Below are 24,896 nucleotides of genomic sequence, written 5' to 3' on the forward strand. Positions count from 1 at the left end.
GGATTGTTCCACTGAACACAAAGCAACATTCAAAAGATGTAAAGGGGATGGAGAATAATGTAAAGGCATATTTAAAGGGCTATTCCGCTGAATATATAGAGTTATTTAAAGCATTTGGTTGTTTCTGGAATGTAGCCAGTGGCCTCGCATATTTAAATGCAAGATCGCATATTTACATGCAACATTATAGCTAATGTTGTTGCTCTGCCAATCCAAAGGAAAGCTATTACAAGAGTGGTGATAAATTGGATTTTTGTCTCATGGCGTATTGATTTCGCTGTGAGTTTAGTATTGACTGAACTAAGACTGATGTGATTCATTTGGTGCCTAAAAAAAAAAGTGGCAACTGTCAACACCCAGCGCAAGTGTCATAGCCTACAGTCACCCGCTCTAACCACCATAGACACTGTCACAGGAGAGGGTCTTATAGTCCACACACACACACACACACAGGATAAGTTGGCAGCCACATGCAAAACCCTGACTGTGATTAGGGTACTTGAGTCAGCGGTTTGATAAATTGAGGATCTTGTGGCTTTTTGTGTGTGTGTGTGTGTGTGTGTGTGTATGTGTGCGCGCACACATGTGGCCTGATGACACAGCTCGCTGGATTGTCGAACAGATACAGTCATCATCACATCCTGTTCTTTCATCTTGGACGGACGCACACACTCACACACAGGAAATGCTGTGGCTAATATAGTGAGGATAACCACCGAAACTGATTGTGCTCAAATTAGCCAGCCGTGTGTGTGTGTGTGTGTGTGTGTGTGTGTCTTTGTGTAGCCATCCATCCGATTGTTTCCTAATCCCAGTAGCATACACTCCTCCCTTCTTCCTCTCTTCTTCACCTCTTTACTTGAACAGTGTGTTTTGTATAGGCTATACAGTATGTGCATGTGTGTGGGTGGGTGTGAAGACTGCCTACCAGCTGTGAGTGTGTGTGTGTGTATATGATGAGTTTTGACAGAATAGCAGCCACACACAAGATGTCTGTTTTCCACTGTGTTTAAATCGCATTGTGTGTCAGTGTGTGTGTGTGTAGCCCTGCAAATCCGATGACCTTGCGTGACTCCCTCGTGTGTTGCTCCTATCCAGAAGAACAGGGTCGCCTCTGTTGTGCCCCTTTCAGACCGGACGACTGACCCAGGAAATCCGCCGGTCGACCCCACAAAAACGACCCGGGTCAAGATCAGGGTTGAGACCCGGGTCAACCTCTGCCCCGCTCGGGGGTTAAATTTCAGGGCTTATTAGCCGCTGTCACTCCCAATGTCTGGAGCATCATGTCGTCTGCCATCAGGGCCATGCATGAACCCAATTGAGAATGCATGGTTAATTCCAATTAAATTCCTGGAGTGTGAATGTGAATGTCACCCAGCTGTAAGGAATTCCATGAAATTCCACTTCTAAGAGAGTTTGTCTTATTATGAATCAATAAAACAAATCAAATATCCATTCAATCATAATGTATGTATTACAATTAAATGTTCCGCATCAAATACCACCTGAAAGGTTCCTTTAACATTTTATGATATTAATTGTTGATAATATATAACACTACGTGTAATCTCAGATATGTGGTTAAAAAAAAGAAACTCGTTAAATTAAATTCAACTTCCTAAAAATTCAATTCCAATTCAGTTTCCTGTAGGTTTCTTCAAATTCCAATTCCACAGTTGAATTGGAATTGATGAGTTAATTTGTGAATTGACTCTGTAAACATGTCTGCTTTTGACGACGTTGTAAGGGGCGCGCTTGTTTTAAGCGCTCCTGAGCGGGCGGTGACGTACCGGCGGGGCGGAGTTTGCAAAAGCCAAAACAGAGAGGCGCATGGTGGAGGACAAACAGTCTTGACCAGTGAGCACTCTGCAGTTCAAAACATTCAAAGTTAATGAAGAGCTCATAAAAACAGCCGTGTAAATATTCTGTAGATACACTGATGTTGTTTTATTGCGGTTCACTACAGTAGGGAAATTAGGAATGAATTGAGTAAAGTTATATCTATATTAGGCTGTGGTAGGTTAAAATGTTCACATTCAGCAGCAGTGGTGCTCCTCTCCACTGACAAGCATATTGATTATTGTCTACAATTAAAAACATGGTGGCTAATGGCTGTACACCCCAGATATGACAGTAACCAAATCTGTCCAGAGGTTGGGAAGTAAACCGATGCCTCACGCTTTGTTGATGTCCTTTGCGGCCCTCGACTCTTCCTCCCCCCTCCCGTCTGGTGGTAGTTGTTGTCCGTGGTGACCGAGACGCCGGTGACGTCCCCGCATCGGGTGTCAATCTTACGATGACCTGGAACACGACGGAGACAATGGTGCAGCCAAGCGTTCTTATTGTGTTTATTAGGTGTATTCTGTTCACGATCCGTTTTGTTCTCAGCATTTAAATCTTTGTTTGCCCACTGTTGGCACCTATTGATGTAGTATGAACAAAAACATTTAGTGGCTTTCTGATTAATCTTGTGCTCTTTTGATCTTTGATCTCTCTTTTGATCAAGAATTTGGGTTGATGGGTTTGTTCGCTCAGATGTTTTTTTTCTTGAGAGAGAGAGAGAGGACCTGTGTCTGTTGAACACAAAGCAAGATAGGTTGACCAGCAGCGTGCTGGCCAAACAACAGGCAGGTTGACCCAGCAAGTTTCTTATCACCTCCTTAGTGGAACGAATGTTTTGGCCTCCTGACATTATCATGCATGGTGAGACGGCCAACATGCTACACATCAGCTGACATAGGAAAACACTGCAGCGGCCGTGGGGCGGAGTGTTGAAAGACTGTTGTGTTACTCTGCCTGCCGGGGCACGATCATAGCTGGATTATTTATAGAAGACCAGATATCAATTCATCTCTCTCTCTCTCTCTCTCTCTCTCTCTCTCTCTCTCTCTCTCTCTCTCTCTCTCTCTCTCTCTCTCTCTCTCTCTCTCTCTCTCTCTCTCTCTCTCTCTCTCTCGTCAAACCAGTCTGTCAGGGTGTGTGTGTGTGTATGCGAGGCAGCAAGGGGGAACAAGACAATAGAGGAGATCGGGTTGCTATGAAACCTGACTAGCTCGCCTCAGAGAGGAGTGCCCAGGTGTGTGTGTGTGTGTGTGTGGGTGTGTGTGCGTACGAGCGTGTGTTTATTTTCCACTGTGCGCAGACAGGCGTTACGCGGAGTTGGAATGGCTGGGAATCAAACCCTCGGCTGTGGGAATAGATCTCAATGCATTGGGACGGCCTCAGCAGCCATTCAGGGTGTCTGCAGATCTTTAAAAAGTTCTGAAATGATTTAAACTGAATATTTAATATCCTTTAAAAAGTCCTTTATATGGTTAAATGTTGCCTTAGAGTCTTAAATACAGTTTAAAAGATCCCAAAATAGAGGTCAGCAGCAGATAATGTTGTCTCTCACCATTATGAAGCAGTTTGGCCTATATATAGTTGTTTCCTGTGTGTGTGTGTGTGTGTGTGTGTGTGTGTGTGTGCGAGAGAGAGAGATTCCACAGGCTGCAGCAACAGTGTGTTTATTGTGGTAAAAGGTCGTCAGATGATGAAGTCTGTCATCCATGTTGTTTGTCGACACATGACACACATGTGCGCTCTCTCTCTCTCTTGTCTCTCTCTCTCTCTCTCGCTCTCTCTCTCTCTCTCTCTCTCTCGCTCTCTCCCCTCCAACTTCATCCTCCTCTCTGCCCATGACACTAACGGTGCTAACCATCTTTTATTGTTTCCACAGTCAGCATGTTGTGTGTTGGCTAACACCTGACGGGTTAAAATGTGACTATAACTGATTTATGGCCGTATTGTAAAGGCGGAGAGGCTGAGAGGGCTGGAACTTTCCCTGTGTTAGACGTTTGTTTTTAACCCACATATGCATTTTACCTACAGTGAACTACCAGTACAGGCTGTCCTGGGTGTCCATAGTGAAGACACATGAAAAACAAAAAGTACAGCAATGTCACCAAGCTAATATGTTCTTTTTCTGTGCTTTCTCCTGTGCTATTTTAGATGCTTTTCGATGTGTTACAGTTATTGATAAAGACAGTCAGAAAAAAAGCCTGAGCGCCACTGATGATTGTGGATAATCAACAAATATGTTTATATGGAAAAGTATACAAAACAAACCAAAAGTGTATGGAAATTGGCTCTTAGGTCTCCAGTGATTCTCCAGTGATTCAGTGTGACTAAACCTTGTCACTGCTCAACTGTTTCAGCTCCACGGCTCTGGTTGGGATAATAGGCCCACTGTAGTGGTTATGTAGTGGGACGGAGCCCTACTGCGGCAGGGTTAGGTTAATGTTTGACTGACCCGCCGCTGACTCCACACCTCCCGATGAGTCTTTTCTACATTGATTCCTCACCAGTTAGAGAAAATTGTCCCCACAGGCAAAAATGGAGACCAAACTTTTGTCACCCATTGTAAATACTGATCCATCACAATAGCTGCCAGATACTGGGAATGTGTCGATTTCCACCAAGTATACAGCTTTGATAGAAAGTATCTATGATCTGAAACAGATTTTTCTTTTTCCTCTTTAACAGCCACACAGCTGTGAGTAAGCTGTGTATGGACACGCTCCGCTTGAGATTATCCTCCATCTGAACAGTAAACACCACACTCACACTGGGAAACAATAGCTCCACTCACGTTTCATAAGAGGAAGAAACAGCCCATGTATTGACCTTAACTGAACTGTCGAACTGATTGTTTTACAAATGCAGGGCCTGATTCAGGTCTTTACTTAAGCGCCGCGCAGGAGTTGGAACAGACAACATCCCGTTCCATTCAGTTGGAAGATGATGCAGACGTGCTGTAATGCATCTCCAATCCACATATTCAGATACCATATTTGTCAAAAATGAATTTTCCATATACTCATGGATGGGGGACAAGCAAGATGGGGTGTTCACTGTCAAGTTTTAAAAGACAAAATTATTACGAGAGCAAGTGAAATACAAAAATATGGGATAGCGTAAATCATTTCAGATTTAGTAATGTCTATTTTATAGCTTTATTAAATGTCCCAAGGGCATGTTGCCAATTCAATTGTCCTAACCCAAACTGAATTATAAAGGCATACGCATGGTATTTTGAAGCAATGCCTCAGCAAGAAGACATGAAAAGGAGAAGAGCCCATGGCCTGATTTTTGCACCATAACACAAAAAAAGCCAAAGTTTTGAATATACCCACACACAGTCCAGTCCAGTGTTTCAGCACAATTTTGGCCCGCTACCATGCCGATACAAAACAACTCCACTGGAAACACTGTACTCTGACTGTAAAGCACAGAGTCGTGGAGTGACTGTCTGCAGGCGTAAAGCAGCCACACACTGACTCATCTGCTATTGCTAACTGTGATCCATGGGGATTCATTCTCTCATTCATTTTTAATCCGCTGTAGTGATTCATAATTTGAGTCCCTGTGAATCACATACTTCCACCCAGCCTGCTCACACATTTTCTTACATGACAAGTAAACGTATTTTACTTCCAGTCTATCTGTAACTTTGATGCACGTGGCAAGTTCAGCTTCCTCCTTCTCCATATAAACACATCACCAGACGTCCACGCTATCCGCCTCGGTGCAGTTTAACAAGGTAATGACTCTTCCAAACCGTGGCGGGTGGGGAAGCTTTCACCTAAAACGCCCTCTTAATTCGCAAATTAACTTCTTAAAAACAACACAAAGCTCTTCTGATGTTTAGGAAGCTTAGGAAGCTTAGGAATTAGGGCGATTGGTACCATCTGAATCAGTTGCTTGCTGGGAAATCTGTGATGCAAGATGGAGGAGAAATTGTTGGTCCAGCGAACACTATAGAATCCACGATCGTGATCAAAAAGAGAGTTGGAAGCCAGTGCGAGAAGCTGGCTGCCTCCCCCATGTGCAGAGCGCTGAGAGGTTGGGAGATGAGGTAAACATCGTGCCAGCGTTGCCTTTGGGTTTTGCCCATAGATGGCCATTGGAGACTTTTCAACACAACAAAAACCTTTAGCAGCAAATCTAAGACTATTGGAATCTGCATGCTCCCGGTGAGGAAATGACAATAATAAAAGATAGAAAACGGTGTTTCCCCTCAGAGTTTCAGGATAGTTGAAGGGCTGGAGGCAGTGTCAGTCTGTCACTCCTCAACCTGGCAAGTTAACACCACCGATTTCTGCATTGAAATTACATTCAGAGTGATTTTTAAGTAGTCGTTCACTCAGCAATTAAAGCAGAGTTTACGCTGTAGGCTTATATTGTGTGCGGTAATGTCTATTTAGCAAGCGTGTCTTATGTCGACGACTGTGCTCAGCTTATTTTTTTGGCAAACAGATTTAACCGAGAGGAACCAAAATAACAACCTGGCATGCAAGTCAGACTGGAACAAGCTTAATCTTGTGTCTTTTAGAGAGTGTGTGTGTGTGTGTGGGAAGGCAAGGGAAGGTGCCACACTGCTCATACTGCTCAGCTGTGTGTGGAAACTGAACGGCTAGACAGCCGAGTTGGATCTATGGTTTGATGTCAACTAGCCTGAAATGGATAAAATGAACAAAAATTGCTTGAAGTGTCTGTTATTGGATCTATATAACCAGATAATGTATAGTGTAATTATTTCAGTTTGATGGAAATTTGTCATTTAGATGCTAATGACATAATGACACACATAAAACAATGGAATGCATTGGCATTATGATCACAAATTTATTACATACACCTAAATTCATTCATTTGATTTATTTTTGTTTTATTTGACTCCAGTAATCGAGTTTGATAAATTTTTGATGGTCTTAAAATTTTGAAATTAAAATGCCTACCAAAATATATTTTTTCTGTGTATATTGGAAACACTAACTCGCTAATTAACGCTACATTCTTCTTTTCTACTGGATGTCACCCTCTCCTAAATCTGCGCTCTGATTGGTCCATTTTATTCATCACATAGACGGAGGGCTGCTCTCCTCCTCTGCTCTCTTCTTCTGTTCTACTTTTCCTCTCTCTGTGGTGCAGCCTCTCCTTCCTCGTTTCCTCTTGTTTTTCTTACCTCCCTCCTCCAGCTCACTCTCCTGATCCCCCTCTGCCCCTCCCTTGTCCTTTTATAAGCCCCCCCCAACACACACACACACACACCCTTTCCCCTCTCTCTCCCATCACATTCTTGGTGGAGCCCTTTTACTGGTTGTTTTCAAGGAAGATGAACGCAGATACACATGGTACACACACACACACACATACATACACACTCACATATAGTACATACACACACAGTGCAGACACAGCCTGGGGGTCTTCAGAGTGATGCCAGTGTTTCAGACAAGTTGACATTTCCCACCCCGTCCCTGCCGCGTCTGTGTGTGCATGTCAGTGTGTTTGTGTGTGTGCGTGCATGCTGCTCTGGAATGCCATAGTGTGTAATGAGCCTATTGTCCTAGTAGCAGTTTCTATGCTAATTAACCTTGCCTTCTCCCATGGAATGCACACAGGCCGTCTGGTTCTCCGATTGGCTGGGGGAGGCTGTCTAGCCGTCTGATTGGTTACGAGAGTGTACAGAAGACAGCATTTCCATAGTGGGATCTCCACACGGGGCGTCTTCAGCTCTCTGCGTCTGGGAGCTAAATGACTAATTTATTCTCTCACCCTGGGATCCAGCCTCATTAAACAGACGAGTTGCCTTGTCACATGGGAACCCAGGAGGAACAGACCTGCAACCCATTTGGGGTTTTGATCAGGGCAGGAACCAAACTTCCACTAGCCACAGTGACGTGTAGTTTCCAAAATCCACTAGCCACTTTCACTATTTGATCAACAGAGCTAATGCTGGGAATCAAAATGGACCAGCAGACGGTGATTTGTTAGCTGCCAATCTGACTGGTAGGAGAGACCTACCATCCACACCTTTTGTCTGGTTTCTCTCCCTCTCTGCATCATCATCAGCCTGGGAGAAGACCTGACCTGACCATGACAGAAGAAGAAAATGATCAGATGTGATGATGATGATGATGGTGCATTAAAAGATACGTCTTGGACTTGGTAGACCACAGTAGCCTAACGTTACCCAGGCCAATTCTCAGAATATTTATCGACAACGGACCATTATATTACTGCAAGAAAATGATGTGAGAGTTATGTGTTTTGTCTGTTAAAGACTTTGAAATCTACTGGCCCGACCGGGCTACTGTTAAAGGTTAATCTACTGGCCCGGAGGTCTGGAAATATGCCTGGAGATTGGGAAATCGGACAAATGTATGGAAAATGAATTCGATAATTTCTTAAAAAGTTTGAGGGATGTTAAGTATGGAAAAATGTTTTCTTACACATTTTCTGTTTGATTTTATGTATGTCTGAGTGTCTGAGCGGCCAACATCTTTAAATCTGGTCTGGAAAAATGATTGATTTTGATTTTGATTGAAGTGTAATGTGGATAACAGAGGAGTGGCAAGAATGAATATGTCCTGATGAAATGCGATGGGTCATGATTATTGTCTATGTTGAGGTGAGAAGAGGAAAAGAGGAACAGACTGATGATTTGATGTTTGGATGTTGCTGATAGGGAAGTGTCAACCAACCAATCGGTTGAAACTTGCCCAACCTTGAAAAACTAATATGGTAAAAAACACAGATAAGACATCATGTTTGTGCAAAGATAAAGATAAACTAGATTTATTAACATTTTAATATTTACCAAAGAAGTGTGTTATTTGTGCTATTGTATTGTTTTCATCCATTTCTCTAGTGCAAACCATACTTTCTTTTTCACATATCCGCCTCGGTTAAGTGTCAGTTTTTTCCTATTCTTAGTTAGTTAGTTAGTTCCTATTCTTCCCCGCTGCTTACAAGCGCCAATTTTTTTAATTAGTTGTCAAAAAGGTCAATGCACCTCTTTCAAGAGCACCCAAGTGCGCCGTGATAGGAGGGTCTCCTGTCATTGTTCTGCTGTTGATGAAGACATCACTTCCCATGATTATGTGACAGGATGTTGTTGTGTTTGCTGCGCTGATAACATAGCTGCTGGTCCACCTTTCTGTCTCTGGACCTAGATGTCTCTATTTGGGTTTCTACCCATATGTGGTTTTGAAAGCCGACGCCAAGATTTTTTTCAATTGCAGACAACAATAGCTGCTATTTTGTGCCAATATTCAGTATCTTGACTATTTTCATGTTAAAGCATTCCAAAATATTACAAGGAATCAGGGTTTTCCCTAGAAATGTATTCTTGTCAGAATGGAAAAGCCTCTTAAAGGAATAGTTCACCCAAAAATGAAAATTCTGTCATCATCTACTCACCCTCATGCCAAATGAAACACAGGTGAAATTTGTTAGCCCATATAACACACAGGGAGGTTGCCAGCACAACTTCGTAGCAGCCTTCTCCAAAACAAGTCAATGGGGACCAGTTCTTTAGAGTTCCAAAACAAAAAGAGCCAAACAATCACACTGTGAATAGAAAGACCTATACACCATTATTTGTTGCAAATCAATCAGCTGTAGTTAAGATTTGCACTAAATTATGGTGTAAATATAGGTCTTTTTGGAACTCTGAAGAACTGGTCCTCACTGACTTCAGTTGTTTTGGGGAAGGCTGCTATGGAGTTGTGCTGGCAACCTCCCTGTGTGTTATATGGACTAACTTCACCTGTGTTTCAACTGGCATGAGGGTGAGTAGATGATGACAGAATTTTCATTTTTGGGTGAACTATTCCTTTAAATAGCATATAGATCATGAGACATTGAAACTCAGGATAATTATAATAATAACAATAGTCATAATAAAACATATTTATACATACTTGTGTGGAATTGGATCAAAATGTTGCCTTCGAATCTATTCAGGTTAAAGGTCCCATCATATAAAATGGGATTTCCCTTCCCTTAAAGTGGTTGAGCGGTTGTCATTGTTTATTACCGGAGAGTTTTCCCTACCTGTAGCTGCCGGGCCGCGGTGTTTCATGTTTCACTCTTGAAGCGGTTAGCCAATCAGAACAGAGGGTCGTTAATATTAATGAGTCTTAAAGACACAGAGACAGAAACAGCCTGTTCTTGGTAAGGCTCAGAGAGATGCTGGAAAATGAAGGTGTAAAAATGGATTGAGAGTGTTTTTGGTACATGACACCACACAAACAGCTTTGAATGGACCTCAAGACACAAAATAAAACACTGGAAAGTGTAGAGTATGGGACCTTTAATGGCTTCCCAGAGACAACCACTGCAACATCGATCAATCAGTATTTCCCATGCAATGTTAATATTTGGGCACGCCTAGGTAATTAAACAAATATTTGTTCTAGATTTATTTTCGGGCGTTTAAACCTGGCATCAGTGCAATTTATAGCAGCCTGGTTCTCTGAATGGAGGCCAGATTGCGGCTCTCTGATCCACTCCATAATGCTTTCACCATCACCATCATCATCATAATCATCATCCTCCTGCTCCTCCTCTCCCTGCGAGCCGCGAGGCCGAGGCCGAGGCGATGCTGTCATCTCCCCAGTGAGCCGGTCTGACTGTGTTCAGCCTGCCACAAGCTCCGGGATGAGCTCATACTCTGTTACTTATTCATGAAGACACCGTTAGAGGCTGACGCAACCACAGACAGACAAGCTGGCAAAAAGAGCGGCGTGAGACAGAGGCCGACTGATGGACTCAACTCAGTCATCCCTATGCGTTTCTGTGTAGCGTCTTGCGGTGTAGCGGCATATCTTTGTTGCTCTCTAACATCTTTGATCTCTTTGTTCGCTGCGTCTGTCTGTGCCACATCTTGGCTCTGATGTATTTTTAGGTGGTGGTGTTGTCAGCAGTGTGTGGTATTTCTTTGCTATCATTTTACATGGTGATATGATTTTGTTATTGTACTGTTTTAATGACACTGATGTCATATAGTATTTTTTTTGTTATATTTTTGTTATTGTGTGCTGTCTCTTTCTGTTGCAGTACCTCTGATGGTGTAGGAATATCCATTTTTGCATTTCATTGAGTTGTCAATTAGAATGTCAATTTTCATGCGCGTATGCAACCACTGTCCTTCGTGGGCCACCGTCAGTGACTGGTGGGAGCCTGCGACTGGGAGAATTCTTTCCAGAGCGTTCTGGGTGAGAAAAAGTGTTTTTTGATCAGAAAACGAGCGAGTACGCAGCCTGAAGCAGTAGAAAATGCCGACCCCACACAAACCGCCGCGTCAACTAGAAATAAGACGACCAATATGGTAAAAACTCAACAGTGGAGGGGTGGAGGATGCACTGGCTGGGGACAGAGAGGGGGAAACGGCTCCAACTTCTTCTGGAAGGCCTGCTGCCAGTTTCCAGCAGTGGGAAAGAAGTTAAAACAAATCTTGGTGGTACAAATTGAGTGTTTATTTGCCAATATGCAGTACCAAAATACCCCTAAAAATCACATCAAGGGGGCAAAAGTTAACTTCTCACCCTGGTCTATAGGCTAGATGATAATAAAATATGTATGTAAATATGTATATGCTGTTCGGAAGCCCCTCTGCTGTCTTTATGTTTGAAGAATATGATAACCGGACAGACGAGGAGGTCAGTCGTCTCGTGTTTCCCTTGCCAACCCTTATCTGCTGCGGTCCGGGCCGTAGTTTCTGTTGACACACACAGAGAGGCAGTTGGAAGCATACAGAGTGGTAGCTAGGGCAGCACTATTAATCGGTATCGCAGTTTCAGTTTCTGCAGTTAAACATCATAGGGTACTGGCATATCTGTGACATTAAAACATTTCATTTAGAATGTCCCGCACTTAAAAATAGTCAAGATGTTGATGTAAGATGCCAAAAGTGCAGTAATGTAATTTTGTTCCTCAAATCATCAAGACACAACTGGATTAGACTAATAATCGTTTTTGGCGCCTGAGTAGCGGCTGAGACTTTGGACCTATCTGCCAAGTTTGGTTGCTGTAGCTCTTACGGTTTCTGAGATCCAGATGCTTTTAGGGCAGAAGAAGAAGGAGAAGAAGAAGCGGCATAGTAATAATCCGTACAAAAACAATAGGGTTCCAGAATTACGTGCTTGGACCACTAAAACATTCTGTCCTCATGTTGCCTTTTGCAATTAATAGTGCTTTTGTGATACCACCACCACACACACACACATGCGCACACACACACAAAACGCAATCTGTTTTTATTTTGTTAGTGTGTTAGGCTTGATAAAACAATCTCACCTTTCTATATTTGTGAGGTCATTGCATTGAAATACATTCAATCCTTCCTCCAAAAGAAAGATTGCATTACCCAGAAATCACGTCTGTAAACTAAATGTCTTCTTCTTAGAGTGTGGTAGAGTGGACACACACACACACACAGCAGCAGCAGCAGCAGCACGGTGGGAAGAGGGTGGAGATTGTTTGTTGTCAGTACAGATAGACATCTGACAACAGATCACCCGCTACATTCCCCTATGGGTGTGTGTGTGTGTGTGTGTGTGTGTGCAGGGGGCTGTAAATGATGGTGTTTTTCCAGTTGAGCAGAGCCATTGTAGTCAGTCCATCTACCCTGGAGATGTACATGCACACACACACACACACACACACACACACACACACCAATTCAGACACATTCTTACTTACACAATCTGACATGAAGAAGAAGGGGAGATGTCTGGAGAAAATGAACATTGAATTGTAATGGTGTCATATCTTATAGCATCTCATGACGCAATAGAATAAATAATAAAATAACCAAATATATCAATTCTGAACAGCATCCAATGAAGACAACAGAAGAACATGATGGAAAACATGATAGAAATCATTACATAATCCATTTCTTGTTTTCTTTTAGTCACACAACTCCCATTCCTTTGTAATGGGACATTATCCCTGTTATCCATCCAATATCTCCCGCTGTCCTTTGGGCTTCCCGATCACACTGCCAGTAATCATGAAGACTTATGAAAAAGTGAGGGAGGGAGGGAACGACGAGAGGAGGAAGAGGAGGAATTGGGCAGGAGAAGAGAGTGAGAGGAGAAAGAAAAAACTTGTTTTTTTTCCAGTTTTTCTGCGTTTCTGTAGGCTTCTCACTTGATGATGCGAATTGAAGCTTATTCTTCTTCTGGGATTTATTGTGATTTGCTGTGAATGTGTTAAAATGTAAATGAGACCAACGGACAGGAGAATATGGGATGAAAGGAGGTTTGTGTGTGTGTGTGTGTGTGTGTATACAGCAAAGAGGAAATGCTCTTAATGCTGAGTCACTGGCAGGAGGACTTCCAATCTATTAGTGTGTATTGGTATGGACTTATGCCCAGGCAGACAGACCGCTGAGTCATGTAACCCTGAGTTTTAATCCCACTTACCGGAGAGATAGAAAGAGGGGGAGAAGAAGAGACAGAGAGAGAGAGACTGAGATATTGGCCGTTTCCATCCAACTGCCAAGTGAATGTATAAACACAGATTTCTCATTCAGTTCCTCTACCTGCTGATTGCTTTCCAGGGTTTGGGGGGTTAAAACTTTTGTTTTTGCAGTACTTGGGAAACTTTATGGTAATTTTGCCGTTTCCGTTCACCCTTGCTAATTCGAAGCATCGCAATTTGCATAAAAATGCTTGGATGGAAACTCGGCTGCAGTCGGCCAACTTGTTTCGTGGCTGTTTTCATGCTCCCGACTCTTTTCACTGCTGGATTCCCATAGAAATGACTGCAATGATGGCACCTGATTTTCCCCAAGCCGTTTTATCAGTGTGATGCCATGCATATGGATTTAAAATGCTATCTCTCTGTCTCTCTTTCCCTCTCCCTACCCTCCCTCCCTCCATAACCCCTCTATCTCTCTCTCTATCTCTCTCTCCCCCCTCTTTCTTTCTTTCCTCAGGACCAGTTTGAGAACCTGGACAAACACAGTCAGTGGGGGATTGACTTCCTGGAGCGCTACGCAAAGTTTGTCAAGGAGAGGCTGGAGATAGAGCAGAACTACGCCAAGCAGCTACGGTAGAGACACACACACACACACACACACACGCACACAGACACCCAGGCAGATACACTTAACATACACATCGAGGCCGACACCATGCAGCTGTGGTAGGCCAGAACACACACGCACATACACAGATACACAGCCATATGTGTGTGTGTCGAGTTGTCAGTGTGTGTGTCACACACACACACACACACACACACACACTGACAACTCGACAAGCACACACTCTGTCTGCTTCGACTGATCAAAAAGTAGAAGATTCCCAGTAGTTTTCGCTCTCCTGGGTGGTTGTTGGTGTGTGTGTGTGTGTGTGTGTGTGTGTGTGTGTTTGATTTCAAAGAGGGAAATCCCTGCAGAGTATATTATACACTGCTACTGCATGTCTGAGGAACGATCAAAGATGCAGCTCTCGTGTATGTGTGTGTGTGTGTGTGTGTGTGTGTGTGTGTTCTAGTTGTTCTCGTTGTTGAAAATGCACACACACACACACACTCTCTTCTGCTTTCTAGTTAAATCATTAACATCCTTCTTTGCCGCAGTCGGTATTGTCAGAGCCTGAGGGAATTGACAGGCAGACACTTTGATGTTTAAATCTTTGATTCATCTTTAATAATACACTCCCTCCTCCCTCTTTCTATATATCTATATATATATATATATATATATATGTGTGTGTGTGTGTGTGTGCCTGACTGCCTGCCTAACCCTCTACTTGTCTGTTTACCTGTCTATTGATCAGTGTCTGAGCCTCTGGCTGTCTGTGTAATTTTTTGTCTTTCTATCCGTCAGTCAGTCTTTTTAATCTCTGTGTCTGCTTCTCTCTCTCTCTCTCACTCCCTCCCTCCCTTCCTTACAGGAACTTGGTAAAGAAGTACTGTCCCAAACGCTCTAAAGATGAGGAGCCAAGGTGAGCTGAGTCAACAGAGTGCAATAGAGTCATTCCACTCGCTTCGGTTATTCTGTTTTTACGTTAAAAGCAGAAAAGGCCTGTGACAAAGTGTTTTCTGTAGAAGAGGATTTGGGCCTGATCTCACAATTCAGAATTTAAAGTGGAAACAAGTCAGAATTTGGAGTTTAAAGTCAGAATTCTGAGATTAAAGTCAGAAAAATGGACACAAGTCAGAATTCAGACTTCCGACACCCGCACTCTCATCATCATTCCGGTACCGTTGATTTTACTGTGTGTGTTGTCCAGGTTCACATCCTGCCTGTCATTCTACTCCATCCTGAATGAGCTGAATGACTATGCGGGTCAGAGGGAGGTGGTGGCGGAGGAGATGGGCCACAAGGTCTACGGCGAGCTGATGAGGTACGGCCAAGACCTCAAAGCCGAGAGGAAACACGTGAGTACACGCCACATTTCCCACAAACCCCATCGCTTTCTGTTGCAAAGAGGATGTTGCTGCCTGTCCCCCCCCTCCACCTCCCTGGCGTCTTTGTCTTCATTGAAGAGGATCAACATGTTGGAAGTGGTTTTTCCATCGGCCTTTCTCTCCTTCCACCATCTGTCCTCAGAAACTCTGAAAGCTTTATCTCTGTTTGCTCTGGAAGAACAGAACCTCTTCCTGTTTTGTGCCGTAAAGCAATCCAGCAGATTTCCCTCCAAATCCGACCTGGTGGCTCACAATGGAAAATGCAGTGTAGAAGCTGTTGATCTTCTCAGAAATCAGTCTCATTGGTTTCCGATAATTATATTAACGTCTGAATCCGTGGTAGTGATTTATCGATATTAAAATGTTACACTTAGCAGACAGTCAAAGACAAATTTCAGTTTACCGGTGTATAATAAAATCATCTTAACTGTATCGACATCGCTTATCTCTCTGTAGGACCACAGCTAGGGTTTAATCCGTGATAGAGGGATATTTCCTCAATACAATTTCCTGATCTTTTGTTTTCCTAATACCTACCACCTGAAAACTATTGATTTTTTCTGAGTCATTTGGGTATTCATTTCTAGCTTCATGTAACCCAACTTTGCGTCCCAACCCAGGCTTTAAATATCATTTTATTTTAGTCAAACATACATTATACATCTTATCTTTTCAGCATGGACTTTTCTAACCAGATTTGCAAATCATTTGCTGCTTCCAGCTTCTGTTATATTATTTCTCATTTCATTTCAATAACCACGATAACTAGGTTTCAGCATATTCCTATGGAGGATTCAGTCTCCTCTCTCTTCAGTATGTCATTTTATTGCAGGGGTCAATGAACTCTAGTTAATCTGTGCCTCTGGTCTGAGCCCTTTTTTTTCCTAGAGGTTTGATATTGTGTTGCATGTAGCTGTGGCTGCCATGTATGTTTTTATATCCAGTATTTTGGTTTGTTTGTGTGTGCATTCAATTTTTCTATATTTATGTGTATTTTCCTGTGTTTTCCCATGTCTACATGGTTTCTTTTGTGTGTGTGTGTGTGTGTGTGTGTGTGTGTGTGTGTGTGTGTGTGTGTGTGTGTGTGTGTGTGTGTGTGTGTGTGTGTGCGTGCGTGCGTGAACGAGCAGCATCTACAGGAGGGCAGGAAGGCCCAGCAGTATTTGGATCAGTGCTGGAAACAGATGGACAACGTAAGGAGGGAGGGAGGAAGAGGGAGGGATGGAAAGCGGGATCTAGACGACTTGGTGTAAATATTCCCTATAAGGAACAGCCAGCACTACCTATTTCCTATTTGTTTGAATGAGGAATGCAAGCAATGCTAACAAAGGTAACTGCAGGGCAAATACTGATTAATTGTTTCCCCTATAATATCACAAACGCCTAGTGAAGGAAAAATAGCATCCTGAAATGAATAAACCAAAAGTCATGATATGTTTTCATATCAAAAGGAGTGTTGAATGCACCTTTTATAGTGTGCTGTCCCAAGTAAATACAGTGTATAATATTGAAGCTTTTGTTCCTGAGTGTGAAAAGACAGCAGGGCCCTTCTCTTCTTCCTGGCCCACTGCCTGGTCTACAGGGACCAGGGACAGGGCCAAGACACACACACACACACACACACACACACACACACACACACACACACCTACACACACACACACACACACACAGACTTTAGTGTACACCAGGCCTTTCCAAAGCAAGACCTGTGGGCCACATTTGGCCCTTGACAACCTTCTTTTTGGCTCCCAGATGGCTCCAGAGTGAGATCACCTATTACATTTGTCCAGTTTTGACTCAATGAAATTGCATCTGAGGGGTTATTTTTGCGATAACCTGCTCATTACAAGGCATATTAATAAACACCACAATTACATAAGACCTGAAAAGTTGTTAAATGTTAAATTCCCCAAAAAATAAAAAAATAAAAAGTGTCTAGTCACATTTTTTGTCTTTTTATGTTACATTACTTTAAAAAAAAAAAAGATTTTTTGGTGTGTGGTCTGTATATCTTTAATAGTGACTACCTAGTGACTGTACTGCACTGTAATGTCTCAGCTATTCTCTGTGTTTCCTTCACTGCTAATGCAACCCAGATGGGCTGGCAGGAAGGAAACTATCTCTCTCTCTTCGTCTAGCTCTGTCTCTCTCTCTCTCTCCTCTGTTTTCGCCTCTCTCCCTTCCTCTACATCTCTCTTTCCCTCTCTCGCCCCATTCGGCTTTTTTTTATTTCTCGTCTTTGATCGAAAACGATAAGGAACGGAGACGAAACTTGTATTAACACTGTGCCCTCTGTTTGTTCCTTCCTTCTCTCTTTCTTTCTCTCCGTTCAGAGTAAAAAGAAGTTCGAGAGGGAGTGCAAGGAGGCGGAGAAGTCCCAGCTGAGCTACGATAGGCTGGATAATGACATCAACGCCACCAAGTCGGAGGTGGAGAAGGTAGGGAGGTCCCACCTGCAGCGCAACTGCTCTAAATGATCCATTCATCCAGAAATAAATGAATGTCAATGTCAAAAGCTGACCGTCTCTATTCTGCTGCCTCATATTCATCTTATGATATTAAATCCATATTACAGTGTGGAGAAGTCGATAACGAAAACCATCTCGCTGCCCTAATGCTTAACATTTTTTACTTTAAATTGGTAGCGCATAATTGATGTCTATAACCTTTAAATTATAGCTCTTCTTTTTCCCCCCCCACACTTACTATGTAATTAGACTTAATGGATTTAGTTAGTTTGGAGGAAAATAATCCATTCCAAATAGAGGTCACATCAGAGTGCAGCATCCCGCATTCCATATAACCATTTATAATTGCACACGTTTTTTTACTAAATACACCGCAAACATTTACATGAGTGGAGATGTATTGGACGTTTACCCTGATGTCCATATTAAAGCAAATTTTTGAACTTTACCTTCAGTGTTTAGATTTTAGTTTTTCTGTTTTTATAAGATGTTCAAGGCATAGAATCATATGATCTGATATGTTTAGATTTTGCCTTGTGGTTGTGTTGGACTCCAGGCTAGACCAGCAGTCTCTGAGGCATCCGCTAATGGGCATCCTAATGAAGTAGAAACTGCTGAACTGCCCCTCCATCCAACCTCTTCCACACCACAATGGTGAATTTCCCCACCTCCGTCTCTGTAAACGGCGGGGAGAAAATCCGCACAAGATAATGTTTGTATCGATCTAATTGCTCTCCAGGCCAAATCCCAGTTCTACCTGCGGACCCACATGGCCGATGAGAGCAAGAACGAGTACGCCGCCCAGCTGCAGAACTTCAACGCGGAGCAGTGGAAACATTTCAACAACGCCATCCCGCACATCTTCAAGGTAAGCCGACGGCGTATACCACAAAACTCAGCAGGAATCGTCCTTTTCGCTCGTATTAAATCCACTCCCTCCCTCCGCTCCGGTAGAATCTGCAGGCCATGGACGAGCGGCGGACGGTGAAGCTGGGAGAGACGTACCGGAGCTTCGCCGAGGTGGAGAGGAGAGTCGTCCCCATCATCTCCAAATGCCTGGAAGGGATGGTGTCCGCCGCCAAGGCCGTCGACGAGCGAAGGGTAGGTGCTAGGGAACGAGGGAGGGAGGGAGGGAAGGAAGGAGAGAGAGGGGAGTTACCTCCGTCGCGTTCAAAAAAATGTCTGGAGGGAATGGTCACTACTGGGGAAGGATGGAGAAGGAGCGAAGGGAAGGGTACGCCTCTCTTTACTCTCTCTCTTTCTCTCTCTCACTCTCTCCTTCCACCTTCCCCTCTCTTTTTGTCCTCCCTCTCTCCCTCCCTCCCTCCCAGGACTCGTCCATCGTGGTGGAGTCCTTCAAGTCGGGCTTCGACCCGCCGGGCGACTTCCCCTTCGAGGACTTCAGTCAGAATCTGAGCAGGACGGGTTCCGACGGGACGATCAGCGCGACGCCCAAAGGAGAGAGAGACAGAGAGGGGGGCCCCGGGCCCCGACCCGACCCGAAACACCCCATGGGCAAAGCCAAGAACAAGCTCTGGCTGTTTGGGAAGAAACCAAAGGTACAGTACGAGGGGTCTGGGTCGCTCATAAGCTGCTTACTCTCTCCTTAACTTACTTTCTCCTGTCACTTTCCACTGTCATTTGTCTAATGAAGCAGAAGTGCCATAAACTAGCCACATTAACATGACATCACATACACCCACTACATCGGGGCATAGGAGTCCGACTCATCATCATCATTTTTTTAAAATAAGTAAAAAAAAAAACTGACAGTAGGTTGAGATAATTGCACTGGTTTCCATTGCAAATCAAGTTTTTTTTTCAACAATTTTGTTGAATCAAGTGTCATGTTATTGATACCAGTGGAGTGATCTGCCTTATTGTTTAAAAAAAAATAAAAAATACTTAAGTAAGTGAAACTGCATTGGAAACCAGTGGAAGTATCTGACCCCATCATTTTTCACGTTTTAAGAAAAAACAAGATTTTAAAACAGAATATGAGACTAGAGCAGTTCTCTCTCTCTCTCTCTCTCTCTCTCTCTCTCTCTCTCTCTCTCTCTCTCTCTCTCTCTCTCTCTCTCTCTCTCTCTCTCTCTCTCTCTCTCTGTGTATCATATCCTGTCTCCCTCCACTGTGCGCTACCTAATAAAGCAGAAATGGGCAGCACTTTCTATGACTACCATATCTTTAGTGCACTTAAGCGCACTCATCTGGAATTATAATCCAATCATATTTCCGTACGGCCATGCTTAACAACACAACCTCTGAGACAACGGGTCATAAACATTCATAGGAGGCTTGTACTTAGAATTCACTCTAAGATGCGTTTCTATCGTTTTATGAGCGCTGACATAATACATCAGCAGGCATTACGTGTTCATATTAGCATTATTAATGAATAGAATTCCTTATGAGGGAGGGCTCTTATAGATGTGGAAAGTGCCTTTAAAAATAGTTTTGAAACACCAACATCACTCACATGAGTTCACACTCATTTGGCTGATACAGTCATTTCACTATCTAGAAGTCATGTGAGGAACAAAGCACCATCCCTCCCTCATAGACTTATCATGGTTAGTCACTGCAGCTATGCTACATAATAAAATCCCCACCCTGCAGCTGAGCATCACACAGATGGAGCTTTTATAGCCACTCACATCCTGGACACGCATCTTTTTTTCCCTCCATCACCCTCTTTCTTTCTCCCTTTTCGGCTCTCGGCGGCACCAATTTGTTAAGGAAAGTGTATACAAATTAGCGGCCGCTGTTTAATGTTGTTGCTCTCTCTTGCGCCCTACTCGCATTCTCGGTCAGTTTTTCAGCGGGAGGTTTCTGTCATCTTTCCGCCGTTTCCACTCCTTGGACCTTGCCCTCTTCATAAAGACCATGCTGGTTAATCATTACCCCGTCGGCCTGTTGTGTCGGTGTCACCGGCCGCCTCGCATAACCAGGAACCTGATGGATAGGGTGTGTGTTTGCGTGTATATGCATATGTGTGTGTGTCTACCTGGATACTAGTTTGACTGATTAATACAGGGTTCCTCCCACTGGAATTTATGGAATGTCATGGAATTTAGAGAGGCATATTCCAGACTGGGAAAGTCTGGGAATTTGATCAATTCTCTGTGGAAGTCGGGGAATATCAGGGCATTTTACAAATAGAAAATGTAGAAAAACAACATTAACAAACCAGGAAGGAATCAATGGTTTTAGTCATGGGAAGTCGTTGAAGAGTCATCAGGGCAATGGTGGGAACCCTGTTAATAATGTCCATGTAAACTGATATTATTATTATATAATGATCTATGCTGTTTCACCCATAATAGCTGCTGTTCCAAAGAGGTTAAAAAGGGAATACCAGTCAAAATTAATGTTTTTTCTACATTCTAGGAACTGAACATGACCGATTCTCTCCAAGCTAAGACTCAAAGCTATAATTTAATTTGTGGGAAATAATTTTTCACGACGCAAATCCAAAGAACGTGCAGCCCTGACCTGACCGACTTTGTCCTCTCTTCCTCCTCCCCCCCGCCAGTCCCCTTCCTCCTCTCCTCCCCCTCCACCTCCCTCCTCCTCCTCCTCCTCCCGGCCCGCCGCCCACCTCCCCCCTCCGCCCCGGTTCAGCTCCGACCCCGTGGGCTACTGTCTGTCTGAGATAAAGACTACAGTACCCAGACTTCCCGCCTTGAGGGGCCTGAGGAGAGGGGTGAGCCAGGAAGTAGCGTCGTGTTGGAGTGTGATGGGTTGATGTGGTTTTCGGTTTGATTAGTTTCTCCAGGGTGTCTGCAGGTTGAAATGTCTTAAATGATCTAAACTCTCAAGGCCTCAAAAGTTCTTGAATGCAGTTAAATGAAGCTTTTTAAGTCTTAAATTCTTAAAAATCTTTAAAAAAAGTCTTAAAAATGTTGTGATTTTCATGTTTATTTCATTAAAAAGGTCTCATAAAGTCTTAAATTCAACTTCATGAAACTTGCAGATGCCCTGTTCTACCGTTTCTCTCCTTCGCTCCTTCTGTGTCTCTTTCTTGTCCCATCCTTGTTCCCTCTCTCATTTTTTTCTCTTTCTTTCTATTCCCCTCCCTGTGATTCCTCCTCTCCCTTCATTTACGAGACAGGTTTTCCCTCCAATCACAAGCCTGAGGATCCTTGGTGATTGACAGTGTGTTATGTGTGTGTTTGATAAGTGTGGGGAAGGATTTAGAGGGTTTTGGCGTTTGCGATTGCCATGGTGTGTGGGGAGGGAGGGCCGAAATTGCGGCATCAGGTGTTTGCCTGATGTTGGCCTGGCTCTAGTTTGCACTGGTGTGTGTTTTGTGTGTGTGAGTGTGTGTGAGTGTGTGTGTGTGTGTGTGTGTGTGTGTGTGTGTGTGTGTGTGTGTGTGTGTGTTCGCGGGCCTCTGCTAACACTTTGTCAGTACGCTGTGAAGCAGAGCTGTCCGCTTTCTAACATGAACTCGTCAATAACGCCCGACTCGGTGCCGAGCCAAAACTCTGACTGGCTTTTGCTCCTATCGGTTCTGTCAGCACCATCTGCGATTGGCCGGTCTTTAAGTAGCCGGTTTAATCTGTCTAATAGCCGTCAGAGGAACCGGCTGACACAGGGGCTGGCTGACTGCCGGACTGACTGACTGGCTGATGCACCGACTATCTGACAGGGTTTCCACTGCTCATGGACTTTGTGGACATTAAAGGAAAAATCCACCCTCAGATACTCTTCTATTGCCAGTTTGTGCTGTCTCATCTGCTTCTACTTCACTTAGTGATTTCCTACATTTCCCAGAATGCCTTTCGACAGCCTCCAGAGAACGTATGTGAACATGTTGCATTCAACTGTGGGTTACGCATGGAGGTGGAGAGCACAATAGTGATGGGAATAAGAAAAAAATATGCCTTCAAGCATAGCCAGTAGCTGTTTTTAACAGTGTTCAAGTGTTGTAAGGTGGACTTTTCCTTTAATAAACAAGGAAGGAATAAAATTTTTAGGCCATGGAGGCACTCTGACTTATGGAATGTTATGAAATTTGACATTAGGGCCACAGTGGGAACCCGTATCAGACTACCTAACTGACGATCTGACTGACTTTAATGACATGACTGAATATCTGGCTGGCTGTCTTGCTGACCGACAGGCTTGTTGGCGGACTGACTAACAAGCTTCCCATGTTGTCTGTCTCTTTAACTTGCATGGCTAATGCATTATGGCTCAGTGGTCGGTCAAGATGGTAAGTGTGTGTGTGTGTGTGTGTGTGTGTGTGTGTGTGTGTGTGTGGAGTTAATAAGTAGACCCAGCAGTGTAGGTGTTAGTGCATGTCTCCTCACCATATAGGCCTATAGGAACTACCGGTATGACCATAGATGACTCCCATAGGATCCAGTATGGAAACCCAGTAGTAATAGTTAGCTATCGGTCCTTTCCCCAGTTACAAGTAGTTGTTTTCCCGCTCTCTATCAGATATAATGACTAGATTAAACCTCTAAAACTGTGTTGCACCCACATACATTTAGGGTCAGAATTTGCTAGTTTTAGATGAATAATTCTTGAGGTTTTGTGTGTGTTCACCGAGTAAGGTAACAAGATGTGTATTGCCACTCGAGTTTTAAAGTCAACTACAGTATGCTGTGTCTGTACTTAAGATAAGATGGAACTTACATGATCCCTGTGGGAAAATTGGGTTGTAAATTTGACATGAAGGATTAACGGTTATCGATTCTAAATAAGATGTTCCCTACATATCCTGGAAAGGTTTCGTGCAGCATTCAGTTCTTTAAAGTAATCATTTCTCATTTTCATAGACAAGATAAATGTCGGTTTTACTTTCTTTTGCCAACACAATAGTGATTCAACCTCTATCCACTTCATGAAAGCTTTTACATTTGCTGTTCTAAACACCCGGTGTCTGGTAGGTCTTTCCTGTGGAAAAATCCATCCACACCATCCAGTTAAAGTAATCTTCATACCATGTTTTATATCTCCCAGACTCCCTCCCTCACGCTACAGAGTTAGGAAGGATTCAGTGTAGCGCTTGCAGAAATATTGATGCTGTTTTCCCCCCACCAGGCTCCGTCCCTGGAGGATTTCAGCCACCTACCCCCGGAGCAGAGGAGGAAGAGGCTGCAGCAGAGGATCGACGAGCTCAGCAAGGAGCTCCAGAAAGAGGTGGATCAGAGGTACAGCAGTGGTACTAGCTTAGTCCTGACCATACACTGCAAAAAAAAAACAGTCCATCTTAAGTCATCTCCTGTTCAGTCTGAGGTTCATTTGTTCAACTGTCAGTATCTTGAAACCAAGCAGAATAAAGAAGGTCACTCTTGATCGCGCTTGATTTAAGAATTCTTTTGAAGCAACTTGATTAGTATTGGAAAGTTATCCCATCCCTCATCCCATTGGCAGATTTTTTCCACTTTAACAAAAGATTTTAACACTCAAAACTAGATGAAATGACTTGTTAAGAAGGGTCTCTCTTGCAGCGTCACTCTCTGGCCTTAACCCCTAACCCTTATCCCTTAAGCACAGCACTAACCACCAGCAAGGAGCTTCAGCAAGAAATGGGCCAATCTGAAGCTATGATACAACTATTGCAGCAACTGCCTGTTGCCATCAGTAGGGATGATTGATTGGCAACTGGGATGAAAATCACTGCAGGGAACAGAGTGGGCGACAAGGGACAAAAGTTGTTTTTGGCACAAAGCACCAAGGATAAGTACCGTGTTAATGTGGATGTTCATCACTTGTTAGTATGATGTGCATATGATTGTTAAGACGTGTCAAATCCCGTGTGTGTGTGTGTGTGTGTGTGTGTGTGTGTGTGTGTGTGTGCCCGTCAGAGATGCCCTGAACAAGATGAAGGACGTCTATGAGAAGAACCCTCAGATGGGAGACCCCAGCAGCCTGCAGCCCAAAATATCAGAGACCATGTGCAACATGGAGAAGCTGCGCTCCGAAATCCACAAGAACGAGGTACGGAGGGTTGGGAATCGCTAGGTAAATTGAGTTTGGGAATGAGGAAGTAAAGACATCTACAGCCTAAAAAATGTGTAAAATGGAACAACATCGGTCTGAAAGACACAAGAATGAGGTATAGAGGGAGGACAGAAAGGGAGTAAGAGTTTCAGAGATCAGCTTTTTTTCTCCTTCCTGGAGAGTATTATCTAATTCCTGATCTACACAGCC

At 43.5% G+C, this 24,896-nt stretch overlaps 1 protein-coding gene across 1 annotated transcript in view; it reads left to right on the forward strand.

Moving 5' to 3' along the window:
* The window catches only part of fnbp1l (formin binding protein 1-like), a 38,674-nt gene that overhangs the window by 8,652 nt on the left and 5,126 nt on the right, over positions 1 to 24,896 (forward strand). The window contains exons 2-11 of the mRNA XM_071897706.2: positions 13,775 to 13,890; positions 14,739 to 14,789; positions 15,078 to 15,225; positions 16,386 to 16,448; positions 17,592 to 17,696; positions 18,466 to 18,594; positions 18,681 to 18,827; positions 19,058 to 19,285; positions 23,784 to 23,893; positions 24,551 to 24,683. Of these exons, the coding sequence (XP_071753807.1) occupies positions 13,775 to 13,890; positions 14,739 to 14,789; positions 15,078 to 15,225; positions 16,386 to 16,448; positions 17,592 to 17,696; positions 18,466 to 18,594; positions 18,681 to 18,827; positions 19,058 to 19,285; positions 23,784 to 23,893; positions 24,551 to 24,683 (1,230 nt within the window). The remainder of the gene's footprint in view (positions 1 to 13,774; positions 13,891 to 14,738; positions 14,790 to 15,077; positions 15,226 to 16,385; positions 16,449 to 17,591; positions 17,697 to 18,465; positions 18,595 to 18,680; positions 18,828 to 19,057; positions 19,286 to 23,783; positions 23,894 to 24,550; positions 24,684 to 24,896) is intronic.

Source organism: Centroberyx gerrardi, chromosome 9, assembly GCF_048128805.1.
Source record: "Centroberyx gerrardi isolate f3 chromosome 9, fCenGer3.hap1.cur.20231027, whole genome shotgun sequence".
NCBI classification, from domain to species: Eukaryota; Metazoa; Chordata; class Actinopteri; order Beryciformes; family Berycidae; genus Centroberyx; species Centroberyx gerrardi.